Genomic DNA, 14517 nt, shown 5'->3' with positions numbered 1-14517 from the left:
ACAATTATGTGCATTAATTACAAACTTGGCAATCATTTTCGTTGCTAATTATTGTAGAATATATATCGAGGTATTGCTTTCCCAAATTGCAAAATACATTCAATCAGTCAGTCAGTCAATCAGTCAATTCGTCCGTCCGTCAGTCAATCAGAATGCTAAATGGACATATCATAATTCGATATGCCCAGCACTCTCCAATCCAATTAGTGCTTATCGAACTGGATTTCGTTCATGGGCTCTGTCTGATTCACTGGCCCGAGATGACGTTCATTTAGCTTTGTTTTGTCTCGCATTTGGATACAAATTGATTTGATTTGAATATGCAAAATAGCAAACGCGCACACCGTTGGCTTTGTTTTGAGTTTTTGATTTCGTTGCTCTGTGATTTTTTTGTTTGGGCTTTGCGTCACGTGCGCCAGTCACGAGAGCCAAAGCAAACAGTCATCGCAGCAGGCAAACAAAAAACAAAATTTCAAAAAACATAAACAAAATATAAGTGTATTTATGTACATATATTTATTGTGGTTCACTTGCAGGGGAATTACAGTCTGAGATCTGATCAATGGAAAGCTTTGCGTAAACTGAAATTTATGCATCTTATAAAGGGGTTTCTGTTTCATGTGATCTAACTGCAAATTGGAAATTTTGTTTTATCAACTAATTAAGGGTACGTAAAACTGTAATGTCTGACAATTTATAACAATGGCTTGCTAATTTTTTATTACCAATTCCACTGAAATCAAAAGATGATCTCAGTAGCTAAGCGTCTAGTAATTGACCAAAGGCTTACGTGCCATTAATATGTATGGAAGAATTATATTACAAAGAAAAAGTTAATTTATATTAGAATTGCACCAATGTATAATTATTTAGCTATAACTCAACTTAAGTATCATCAAGTAGCAATATTATATTGCATTATGACATTGCATAACACAAGTCATTTGATATGCTTGAATGAAACACTATATAATATTATTTAATATAAGTAATTATACAAAAAATTTATATTTTTAATTTAAAATCAATAGAAAAAAAAACATAAAAATATTTACTGTTTATAATTTAAAGCTTGCTTCATTTTTACATTAAAATACAAAATATATTAATCAACACAAAAAGTCTACAATTATAAACTTCCAGTTAAAAGGTTTTTATCTATTGCTTAGCTCTGAATTTCGCAAGATAAACTAGCTCTAGAATTCCAAGAAACAAAAAGAAACCAAAATTAATTCAATTTAAAGGCTTGCCAATTAGGTTAATGGGGACTTTCCTACAGTTCTGTAAAGCTAACAAAAAATTCTCAAATTAAGCATGACTTTGACAAAGGATGAATGTTTTCCAAAATTAAAATGGGAATTTTTTGTGTTTTTGCTGCGGCTGAGCAATTTTTCGGACACAGCTGAACAGGTTGATAGCCACTGAGACTTAAATTTAGAGCTGAGTTTATTTAATGACTTTGTCTTACTTAAAGTGCAGCAAACATTTACAGGGCGTGTCTGAAACACGTTGTACACATTAACACCGACTTAATCACCACGAATTCCAAACGGAACGAGCCCCCAAAAAAAAACAGATAACCATATACGAATCAATAAGTTCATGAACATTATTTAAGCATTGCAAATCTTTGCTCTTTGATTAAAGTTAACCCGTTTTGTTATTACTTTTGCGTATACAAAGAAAGTTAAAATTAAAGTGGCTTAAAAATATTTCGCATTTAATCTGTATTAAATACGCTTGCTATAAACTTTAATGTCATTTGCACAATTTGCAGCATTTATGAGATGTTATCAAGTGGACGCACACACAAGCAAACACACACACGCACACACACACACACTTGCGTATAGCAAATGGGCCATTGTTTTTGCCAACTGACATGCACTTGAGAACGGTTTTTCCACACCTGACCCGATTAGCCAGCAAACAGGTGTCCTTGTTGGCCGGAAAAATCGATTTGTCTGCCTGCAATTGACAGCTGGCCTTAACAATAGTCAAGCACTCGAAACACCAAGCCCCCAAAAAGCAGCCACTGCTGCCATTAAAAATTTATATGAGCTGGGTATATGGGGCTCGACGTGGGCAGCATTCAATGCCTTTGTCTCCATTATATCCCTAAATGAAAGTTAAATATTATATATATATGGATTAAATTAAAGATATATATGGAATTGTCTATCTATCGTAACGATTTAAAAGGTTTCAGGTCTTGACTTTTGCTTATGCGTACGTAGAATTCCGTAATTAATTTAAATATTCCATCTAATTATAATTGAGATTATATAAAACACTTAATAATATGAAGTTTAAGCTTCTATTTATTGTTTATAATTTAATAGTCTTTAATAGATTTATATCGATATTATCTCCGTTTGTTATTTGAAAATTTCAATAGAAATCATATATTTATATTGATTACTCTTGACAATAAACAACAAAAATCATTTGCTATAAACCCATGTATATCAACAAACTTATATGGTATTTACCAGTGGAACTCACCCAACTGGAACACATCAAATGTTTCAAGTGTGTGCGTGTGTGTCAACTGCAGGCGAAATTTTTGAGTCAGCGCTACGTTTAAAGGCAATTCAACGGAAATTCCGATTCCTGTCTGAATCTGAATTCAGAACTGAATCGAAATCCCCACCACTTATGACGTTGCTTGCCTCGACAAGATCTATTCAATTTAGTTGTTGCCACAAGTGCGTAGTCTGGTTCAGCCTGGTCTTTCCCAAAGACGCATTATCGTAAGCGAAGCGAAATGGGAGAGCAGCAGAGGCAGCGAGAGAGACAGCTGCAGAGAGGCGAGAGAGATAGCAGAGTTGCGGCAGCAGCAGCAAGAAAGACAGCAGAGCAGCGTATGTAAATGTGTTTTCTGTTGGTGCTCCCCCCAAATACGCATAGACGTCGGCAGAGATTAGGCGCCAGAGGCAGCAGCAGAGCTTGTAGCAGAGGCGGCTGCAGAGCAGACGTAGCTGCAGAGGCAGCATGGCCTCAATGGTCTTCTGCTGGTCTTCCCCGACGACGCTTAGACGTCAGAGAGACGGCAGGAGAGGCAACAGAAGTAACAGCAGAGATTGATGTGATGCATAGGCAAATGCATTTGCTGCAGGTGACAGCAGAGGCAGAGTGACAGAGAGATGACAGAGGCAGTTGCAGAGGCAGAGCCAGAGACACACGCAGCATAAGTCAATGGTCTTTCGGCGGGTCTTCCCCAATTACGCATAGACGTCAACAGAGCGGCAGCAGCAGCAGCAGAAGAAACAGAACCAGTAGCAGATTCGGAGCGCCAGCAAACGCAGCCTGCAGCGAGCTGAGTCATGGCCAGTGCCTCAAATCGAGATACTTTCGAAATAAATTTTTCCCACTTACATGGGGATTTTTTTCGCCGCTGAACGTTCTAAATATTGTTCTTCTTGTTGCTGTTGCTGTTCTCCGCCAAGTGTTAATTTGTATTTGTTATTATGTTATTTTTTTTTCTTTTTGTGTCATATCGGAAATGCTGCGGTTGAATGAGCTGAAAGAAACAATATACATGCATATATGTATGTATGTATGTATATAAAAACACAAAACTAAATAAAACATGCGAAGAACCATCTGTCTGACTGGGCGTCGTCTTGGGGGCTGCTTTATGGGTAATTTCATTATGATTTGCATAAGCTTGTGCCAAATATTTCCTAGGAAACGTACCGCGCGCAATAGTAACAATGATAATAATAATACACAATGAGTTTATTGACGGACAGGCAGCCAGATGAATTAAATAATATATTAACTAATATTTATAACTTTATTTAAGCTAAAGCCTTTTTTTTGGTTTGAGAATATTTTTGTACACATTTTTTTCTTTTGGAAGCCGTTGAACAGGTTTCCACCAAATATATATGTATACATTTTTTTTTTTTTTGCATAGTTTATCTAGCACGTATTTAGAACACTCCACTTAACGCCCAGTTGTTTTTTGATTTGTGATCGGAGTTTTGATAAGCCGCGCACGGTAAATAATATTATGTAAATTGTTCAACTGTCAACTTCTTGTTGTCTTAGCCGCTGTCAAGGCGATCGTCATTGGCTCTGTATGAAAAACCGAAATCAAATCTTTTCGTAAATCGATTCTGAAAATATATATTTGTGTAGAATACTATTGCGTGATTACAAGACCTGCTCCTCCTCCGCCGCCTCTGCCTCCGCCGATAGCTCCTCTAATCGAGGTATGCGCTGGAAGCGAGCGAAGGTCAAAAGTATTTGCACTTTCTAAGAGTCAGGCCGCTAAACAGTTAAATATACTTAGTATATATATTATATTAAATATATATATATAAGTTTATATACATATATAAAGACCGATTGCTACTGTGCAAATTAAAATAAATTACAATTTTATGGCACAGCTGCTCATAAAGTGAGCTAACAATTTCATTAGATAGTGCCAGCTGCCAACATATTGACTAGGCGTAAATATCGTATAGCTAATTAGACGGCGGTTAGACACGTCGTCTCTGCCCCTAACTGTATTGACTTGTTACGCATACCCATATGCAAGCAATGCATATACATCAATCTCTCAATATAGAAAAACAAAACACAAACTTGATTTATGTATATGCTATATATGTATATGCATATATGGATGTGAGATTATAGATTAAGATATATATTTTTAGAGTTTGAGGAACCTTTCTAAAAGGAACTAACTTTTGAAGCAGCTTTACCATAAGCCAGCACGTAGACGTAATACTATATCCTGGGTAATCCTTTCAAATATATAGGAAAATAGTATATATTTATATATAATATACCAATTAGTAAATAAAATAGTAAATATTATATATTTATATTTAAATAAACTCATCTTCAACACGATCAAGTTTGTCGCCTAAGTCTTTTGTTATTTTTTTGTAGTCAACTTTTTACTTAGATAAATTGTTTCATAATAACAGGTTCTTTACGTATGTGTGTCATACTTAATAGCGTGATTTAGCTATAATTCTACTCAATGTTTCCATGTGAATCAAATGAAGTTAAAGAAATTTCATAGCAATTCAATCTGGATCTAACCGAAAATATATCAAATAATATAAGCCCAAAGCTGACATGCATAGTATTTGTATTTGTTTACGTATATAAATAATCCGTATACTATATACACAAATTGTATAAAAATCAAGTTTGTCGCCTAAGTCATTTGTTTTTTTTTTTTTTACGTTTTGATTTGCGCAATTTATGGCTGGAATATTTATTAAAAATTAGAATTTTTTGTTTTCAACTTAATGAAATTTGTTTGAAAAATACATTCAAGATCAATGACATTTTTCGATTGAGAATATTTATCTTTAAAATAAAATTCTGGTCCTTAGTATAAAATTTATTTTTCTATATAGATCAAATTTCATAAGCTTAACTAAAATTCTTTCAAGTCTGGCCATTCCAGTATACGAGCATTCTATCATAAATTATTCAAAAATAAACCTCTTCAAAGTCAGGTTTGTGGCCTAAGCCTTTTTGATTTCTGTTTCTCTTCTGGAAACGATTTCATTTCAAGCGTCTGAGTTTGTCATGTAAATTTATTGACGGGTCTACGTGACAGTTCTTACAATCAACAAACGATAATATGAACACGTAACGTCGAAGTGGCTAGCAGCAGTAGCAACAGCCGCAGCAGCAGCAGCAGCGGCAACAGGAACTACATTAATCATATGCGCAAAAGACGTTAGCGAGTGAAACTACTTTAGTTATACTTTGTATTCCGCTTTTTCCCCCACCTCAGGCAGCTGATGACAGGGCATTAGTGTTAGCAGCGGGCACCTGGGCAAACAATAGATTAAATAATCTTGATGCTCAGATCGCCGCTCAATCAATCGAACCAAGTTCAACCACACCCGCACAACTACAATCCTCAACCAATAAGGTCGAATATTTGCAAAAAAAAAAAAACAGTTGCTTCAAGCAGAGTTCAAAGCCCCGCAGCAGGGCCTAAGAGCGGCGACGCAGCTGCTGCTGGTGCACAAAAACAAAAAAAGGCGAGAAGGAGACAAGAAACAAGCAGATAAAAGAAAAAAGCGCAAGCTATTTTTAAGCGCGCTTTAATTCAATTTATTTGTATTAACTGGCTGATATACATAAATCGTATTATCTGAATCACAAACGGAAGTCGACGGCCAATTCTTGTAAGAACAGCCTCGCAAATAATACATGCGTTAATGTATGTATGTAAAACGGGCAATAAACAATTTAGAAAGTAAAAGCCTGCGATTGTTCGTTCTGATCAGGTGCAACAACAGTAATAACAACAACAACTGGAAAACTCGTTGCTGTATCATGCGCCAATAATTCTCATGATTTATGCCGCTTGCTCTAACTGCACACGAATTTATAAAAGTCAAACCTAATGCGACTATTACAGATGTTATACAATAATTAAGTCATCACTGAGCTCGAGAGCAGCAGAAACGAAATGGTTTTATGCAACTATTAGATGCTCTTCAGGTCTATGCAACATGCCTGATGCGCTAAGCTCTTCAGCTGGCAGTTGGATATGATATAATAAATGGCTTGTGCAGCGGCTCATGTATCAAGTAGCAGATATAATTAGAACTGCTCATATATCATTATGAAGTAGGAGGATCTCTTGTTGAGATAATTGAACGTTGTGAAACGTATATGGATTAATTTACAAAGTATGCTAAGTAAGCATCGAGATACAGATATAAGGAAAATGTATTGAAAAGAAAGATAGATAGATAGATAGATAGATAGATTCGATAGATGATAATATTCCTAGCGGGATTTGTTTTTATCTATTATATTTTATAATTTTTGCAACATTTGTTTACATTTTTTAAATCTAGAAAAATCATTACATTTTAAAACAATACAAAATGATTTTCAAGTCGAAGGAAGAGCTATGACAGAGATATTATAAATTCAACTTGGGATTGTGTACATCAAATCTTTAAATTAAGAAAAAAAAAAGCTAGCAAAAACACCTGTTTCGCATTTTATTTATTAATTACTAATTAGATTTATCACCCTGGAATTTATAATCTTGCAATGAAAAACTTTCTCTCAATGAGCAAAAAATTAAAATTCATTTTTCTATTATACATTTGCTATGAGCATAATGTAAACTCAAAGCGCAAATAAATATACATAGATTGTGTGACCTTTTTGGTCACGCACAATAGTTTCATATAGTTAATGAATACACAACTATATCTAATTACATATCTATAAAATATATGCAGCACATCATGTATATAATTTTTTTTTATATATATGTATATACATCTAGATATACATATATACTTGTATATGCAGCACGATTGCCGGAAGGCTATTCTCAAATGCTTTTCACGAGTCGCGTGAAAATTTTCCTGCTGCATGACTGTCGTGCGCCCACCCTTCGAATGCCACGCCCATTGTGCTGCACTGCTTCAGGTTACAATATGAATCTGTAGCTAAAAGCGGCATTTATTAGCGTCAATTAGCATTTTTGAAATTCTCACTTCAAATCCAATTTCAGTGTTACGTAATAGCCGGCTAAATACTCAGTACACATCTATAATATATTTTATTTTTATTTATTATTAACTTGTATTTAGTATTTTGTAAAATATATATATTATCGTAACCCCTTGCAGCTCGTTTGGCTGCATTTTTTGTTGAGAACCGGCAGTTTTGTTTCTTTTTTGGTAGTATTTATATATATTTTGTGTTGTGCTGTGTTCGTGATAATGTTCGAACAAATGGGCGGTGAATAAACTAATTAACATGCACAATAATTGATATATTTTTAAACACATACCTGTTCAACCTTTCAACCGGATGAAATGCGAGCAACAACAACTACTGTGAGCGTAGTTTTTGACTGGCGTTTGGATCATTAATCAATATGGAGCAGTGCGTCAATCAAGTCTCCTTAATGTGGATTACACATGATTCATAGGCGTAAATAGCGTTCAGAATTGGGAGTGAGAGACAAATGGAAAAGACTAAGGAATACTACGGATCGTGGGTGAGTAACTGTTAAGTAAAATATATGAGAAATATGTTAACAATTTTCTATGTGCTATGAACACCTGAGAAGCTATCAAATCGAGTATAAATTGTATGGGAGTTATGCTATATAAAATCTTTAATCTAGAGCTTATTTCTTATACCTCTTTGATTAAAATTTTGTAAATTCTGATATACCCTTTCACTTTTTTTCAATGAGTACGCTTTATAAAAATTATATATAATAATCTATATGAAGCATATCCAATTGGCTGTTTTTGGCTTGAAAAGCGTTACAAATTATGGGTATTCCACATTTTAATTAACTTTTAAATTGAAATCACAGGCAATTAGCAGCAGGATTTACATAAAAAAATAATACATAATGTGCGTATGACAAATCTGAAATAGGATTTTAAAATAATCCCTTTTGTGTGAGACTATTCAGCTTAAAGAGGAGAAACGACAGGAAGCATTAAGTGAACAGGTTATATCTATCCCAATCAATTCATCAAGCAGATTGTGTTTACCGACAACTGCTACAGATGCATTTATCCAGATCAGATAGTTCACATACCTTTAACAGTCTTTAAGCCCACAAATTAGATATTGATACGCATATTTTAGCTAAGCTTTTCCTTTGTGTCTCTCGTATATGGGGTATATAATAAGCCCCTTTAATTACCTTCGGTCAACGTGGAATGCCAAAAACACCTTCTATATATTCTTTCAACACGTATGCTTATTCAATAGAGCTGAACTCTCGTAACCCCGTTCACTATGCATTACCAGATACTATGCACTTCCCCCATGTGAATTATCATCGCGTTCGTTGCCTATGTCTTTCGTTTCTCAACTACAACGACTCACATGTGCTAACTATGCATACTATATAGTAATAGGAATAGTAATAGTAGCGGCAACTATGTCATAATTTATATATAGTTAGTACGGCTAGCTGGTGTATCTGCAATGTTAATGAAAACCGTTTAAATATAACAAATGGCAAAGGCCAATTGACCTTGTTGCATTGCCTCTTGGCGACCAAAAGATCTGCCACGAGCTTCATTCTGTTGTCAAGGGGCGGCGGGCAGGCAAGAGGAGTGCTAGGTGTGCTCGAACGGCATCGCGGGGCACAAGAGTGCAAAGGTATTAGCTGGCCGCCAATATGATCAAGGTGGTGGTAGTCAGTCGTTGCAATTGTATGCAAATGAACGCGTGCGCTGCAAAATTGTTAAATAATTGGAGAGGCTCAATTGTGACGGAGGGTAGCTATAAATAATATATTTCTGTATCTATGTATGTAAAATAATAACAAATATGTACAACCGAGGGTGGTTTATGATATAATAAATTGCATTATTATTATGATTATTATATATATTAATTATGCCTTGCGTTGTCTTTGGCTGACCTACTAAATATACTACAACAAATATTAAAATATAATATTATAAATCAATTAGAATTATGTACTTTTAAAACTGAAAATAAGAACTAAACGCTCTCAACCCAAAACACATTTTAAATAAATAAAAATCTTGCTTACATACTTAAAAATACTAAGTAAAGGCAAAAACATTTTTGAATAAGCCCGCCACAAAAAATACCACAGCTGAAATACAGCTGACGTTTTCTCATATCGAACAGAGAGCGATAGCTTCATAGCTATCGAACAGCTATCGAGCCGTCACTTGTTTTTTGTAAACAATGTGAGATATTGGCAACTTTGAATTAAATATATTTTATAAACTACATAATATATTCAGCTGTGTAATTGAAAACGATAATTTTACCGTTTCTAAACTGTAAAATCATTTTGCCGGTGTACTCTCGGCTTCCCGCAACGTGAACGATAAATATTTCAAACGAATAAGAATGAACCACTGGGATAGTTCATTTCTTAGTCGTTCCAATGAGCATACTCCAAATGGCTTGGTGCGACTCACAATCCGTAATTACATAGAGAATCGTAAAAAATTCGCAGTAGACTTCTCTGCGATGGCCACCTGGACCCAAAATGCGCCTACAGGTGTCAGCAAACGAAGGCGTTGGAATCTCGAAGGTATTTCCTGGCAATCCAGACCCAAAATGCAACAATTTCGTATATGAAAAGTGAATCTCTCATATTTGCGCTTAGATCGTGCTTCACTAAACAAACTCAAGGAACACATTGCAGAGGAGGGCTGTCCACAGGTGCAATATGATCTGGGACGCAAACTGCTGGAGGATGCCATAGGTATGCAGCATGCAGCACTGCTGAACGCTATTGCCACTCCTTTATTGCAGAGCCCAACATGGCCAATGGCCAGGAGAGCCAAAGAGCGGTGCACTGGCTGGTTAGTGCCGCACAGCAAGGCCATGAAGATGCAGTGTGTCTGCTGCGCAAATGCTACAATGCTGGCAATGGCATTACGGCTGAAAATGCTGAAGAGGTGCGTCGCTGCCTGGCCATGACGGCGGGAGAGCGCGCCGCAAGGAAAGCTGCTCGCGAGCTCTTCGCCTGCCTGTCCAATGGCAACGAGCACATTACGCCCAGACAGCTGGAGCGTAAAATGCGACGCATCTATAATCTACAGCGGAAACGACGACGCCGCGGCACCAATGACGCTTCCTCGTCCAACACAGACGAGGAGACCAGCGAGTGCGAGCGCGAGCCTTTAGAAGATGCCACAACCATAGGCCGTACAAATGTCGAGCGGCGTCGCTTCATTACCGAGGACCATTTGGTATCTGCTGCTTCAAACTATTCCGCCGGCCGCATGCCCAGCGTCAACGAGACATTGACATTGTCCGTGCCGCACCCACAGAGCTTGGATCATGTGCCCTGTTTCTATCGCATGATCTTTCATCCATTGATTTTCTTCACGCTACTCTACCATCGATTCATCAACCTGGTCGTCGCGTTGCCCGCCATGCTACCTCTGAGTGTACGTTGCAGCGTGCTCGTGCTGTTGACCTGGTGGAGCAGCGTACAGGATAGTGAACGGCATATGCTGCCGATGATTAGCTACTATTTAAGTCTGGGCGTGATGCTCTGGTCGACGTGTCGCATGCTCAAGACCAAACAACAATTTGTGGACTTCCGCATCTGGTCTGGCCTATTTCTAAGCTACGGCGATCACAACATCGAGGCCGAGATCTCGGAGCAGCGCTTTCTGCGCAACAATATGAAACCGTATCTGTATTTCTTTTTTGCTTTCATTTGTAACTTAATTGTCTATCCGCTGGTCGCCGACGCCTGGCTGCCCCACTCCGAGCTGACCATCATCTCGGGAGCTAGCACATTCATCACGCTAGGCGTCTTTATGTACGCCTCATCGCAGCTGCTACCGGATTGGCTGGTTATCGTTTCGTTTGCCGTCAACGTGCTTGCCAAGTATCCGTACGAATTGGACGAAGTTGTTTCGACCCACTGGCGCTTTCTTGATCTTCGAGTACCCACCTTCTCCTCGTTTGTCATTGGCAATGGCATTGAGTTCTGCCTCAATTGCCGCACAGCTCTCTACCTACTGATACCAATCCTACTTGTCCTGCTGGCCAAACGCTCTAGCTGGCATGGAATCTACACTTACCTAATCCCACACTGCGTTACCCTTAGCTGGCTGCAGGTTTGCATTGTAACGTCTCAGAGCGCGACGGTGTTTGGCGCAATGCGAGCAGCTCTCGGCCTGGCTGGCATCGTTCTGTTCCTGCCGCTGTTTGGAATTGTGGCTCTGCTGATACCAGTCTTCGTTGCCATCGATAGCTTGGGCCTGACAAGCGAGCATCTACGCTGGGGCACCACGGCCATTGCCTGTATCATGGTGGTGCTGCTCTCCTGCGTTATGGCTGTTAATCGCTCCACACAGAAGTACATCACCATGTTGCAGGTGAGTTAATACTCCAATATTTTAAATACTCTATAATTAAACTACTCCCGTTTTCAGCTACTGGTGGGACTAACTACCGCATGTGTGCTGGTATTCCCCTACATGACGTCCAGTTTTAAGGATACTCCTCGGTTCAATGCCATACCCAATGTGCTCTCTAGCCCAACTGTGGGCATGCACTCACTCTCCGATTCACTGCAATGGGAGCGCTTCTATGAGCTCTGCGCCCAGCCGGTGCACGATCAGCCGAACAAAATAAAAGCTCAACTACGCTGCTCCCATCTCAATGGCTTGCCTGTGGCTTGGGAGGGTAAAGTGTCGCAAGTTCAAATCAGTCGCGTCTTCAACATACTGGAGGATGTGATTGGCAATTACCTGCCCACCTGGTTGGGGCAGTTGTTGCGCTGTGTGCATGGCGACAACATTGCCCAGCATTTCGAATGCAATCCCCAGCACGAGAAGGACTGTATGGAGTGGCAGCGCGTGATCAAGATGCTTAGTGCGCAGAGTGGCCACTGCACGCTGGAGCGTTGGAATCGCTACGAGTACGAGCTGGTCGTTCAGGTGACATCGAGCAGTCTGCTGGGACGTGCCATTTCCACATCGGACGTGGTGCTGCGTGCCCATCATGACTTTGGCAATTTCACGCAGCGACTGCATCGCGGCGATCGGATCTCATTCTATGGCACTCTCCACAACTCGCGCCTGCTGGCCAACAATGTGCGCGAGCAGTTTGTTCTTGGTTCCAGTGCGCCGCCCCAAGTGAATCTGAAAGCCATCGAGTGCTTGGACTGCAAATCCCCGGATCTGGGCAGCATGAGCATACAGCGCATGCTAGTCGCTTCGCCGGTGGATGCACGCATGCAGGATCTGATGCGAGGCATCAAGTACTTGTTGAATGCCCTATTGAGTCCATTGATAACATTTAAATAGATACACAAATAGCCATGCAGTAATATTAATTAAAAACTATGTTTTACTGTTAATTTAACTTGGCTGTTATTATGCTGTGCACCACTCAAGTGCAATTTACTGAGTGGTGTGCATTGGAGTGTAGATGTCGATGGATGGATTGAAGACACATCAATGTCCAATAGGACGAGATTTGTGCATAAAATCGGTTTGGATTGAACAATAATACGGACATAGCAAGGTTAGATACTGCCTACTATATATAGCACAATTATCTAGTATCTAGTTCTACGTATAGGTAGGTACTCTTCTAGTATACAAAACTTTTCTAACCAACCTCGGAGTCTTATACACCAGTGCACACGCTGTACTAGTAATTTAATGCAAACGGCTTTGTACAATATGCAATATAATTCTTTATTGTTATTTAATTTGTTTCTTTTATTATATATATATATATAGCTACATATTTATATACATATATATATATTCGTATGTATATATATTGTATATTCTGTGCATGCGGCACGCTGTAGCTTCTATATATATATGCATGTGAGTAGATGCATATATATTTACATATAGAATTGCTAATAATATAATATTTAGCTTGTGGTTCTTTAAATATGTTATTTGTTGCTGCTCTTTATGCTCTAGGTACCCATTTTTTCTTTCTTTTTTTTCTTTTTCATTTCTCTTTTAATATTTATCAACTATTCATATCATATTTTGTAGGTTTTATAAAATTTAAAAATTTACCTTTGCAAAACATAAGCGTTAACAACTTAATTAATTTTAGATTTATTGTATTTGTTTTATATATATGTAAGTATATATATATAAATAATTAAGGGCTCTCTGTAAATTGTATTTTACATATTTTTTTGCTTTTTTGATGCGTTTCTGCTTGCTTTAATATTTTTTATGTTAATAGCGACTAAGACACTTTTCATTTACTCTTCATAAATTTGCATTTGCTTTTGCATTTGCAGTTGATTTTGCATTTGCTTTTGAAATTATTTTGAATTTTGTTTTTGTTTTTTTTTTTTACAGCATTTAAAGCTAAAATCTGAGATGTTTGTATGTGTAAAACGTAACAGTATTAACTTGATTTTGTTTCCTTTTGTATGTACAGCATAAATGGGCTTTATTGGGTTTGAAAGAATTTTTATCATGGCGGAATGTTGCGCATGCAATGAGTACGTATGTATGTATGTATATGTATTGTGGGTGTGAGTGTATTGTATATATTACTCTATTTTTTATTTTTTGGATTTAAGTTTAAACCGTACGGCTTACTTAGTATATATATTTAACAAAAGTTTATACAATTTGCTTGGCTTAGAATGTAATTAAAATAAATTTAAGCTGCAAACAGTTTTTGTTTGTTTTTGCATTTCTATCTTTTCAGTTTTTCTAGATAGATGTTAATAAATATTTCAACAAATTTACCCGCTGCACGTTCATATGTAATAAACTAATTATAGTAATAGTAATAATATAATAGTAATAATAATAGTAATAATAATAATAATAATAGTAATAATCTAATTTACAATCGATACGCTTAATTCTGCAAACTAAAGGCTTACAATAGTCGGAAGCAATTGAAACAATTCTTAGAATCTTTCTCATTCATCGATGTGCTTCAACTATTATTCTTCTTCTATCTTAAATAACTTTATAAACAATTACATATATGTGTGTTATGTCAGTAACAAAAAATTAG

At 37.3% G+C, this 14517-nt stretch overlaps 2 protein-coding genes across 2 annotated transcripts in view; one reads left to right on the top strand and one right to left on the bottom strand.

Annotated features, from left to right (window-relative positions):
- Window positions 1-9754: 9754 nt before the first annotated feature.
- Window positions 9755-12862, top strand: wfs1 (wolframin ER transmembrane glycoprotein wfs1). The gene is made up of 4 exons (XM_018101392.3): window positions 9755-10069; window positions 10145-10243; window positions 10294-11876; window positions 11934-12862. The coding sequence occupies exons 1-4, from the start codon at window positions 9883-9885 to the stop codon at window positions 12807-12809; spliced, it is 2745 nt and encodes a 914-aa protein (XP_017956881.2). The 5' UTR covers window positions 9755-9882; the 3' UTR covers window positions 12810-12862.
- Window positions 12863-13814: 952 nt separating this feature from the next.
- The window catches only part of dikar (CECR2 histone acetyl-lysine reader dikar), a 15070-nt gene continuing 14367 nt past the window's right edge, over window positions 13815-14517 (bottom strand). Inside the window, exon 10 of the mRNA XM_089258812.1 lies at window positions 13815-14517. This exon is cut by the window's right edge and continues 3210 nt beyond it. The gene's annotated coding sequence lies outside the window, so the exon portion shown is untranslated.

This window comes from Drosophila navojoa, chromosome 4 (assembly GCF_054131105.1).
Source record: "Drosophila navojoa isolate 15081-1374.11 chromosome 4, UAZ_NAV_1.0, whole genome shotgun sequence".
Lineage (NCBI taxonomy): Eukaryota > Metazoa > Arthropoda > Insecta > Diptera > Drosophilidae > Drosophila > Drosophila navojoa.
Note: the sequence above shows the minus strand (reverse complement) of the source record. Positions and strands in the feature narration are given on the sequence as shown.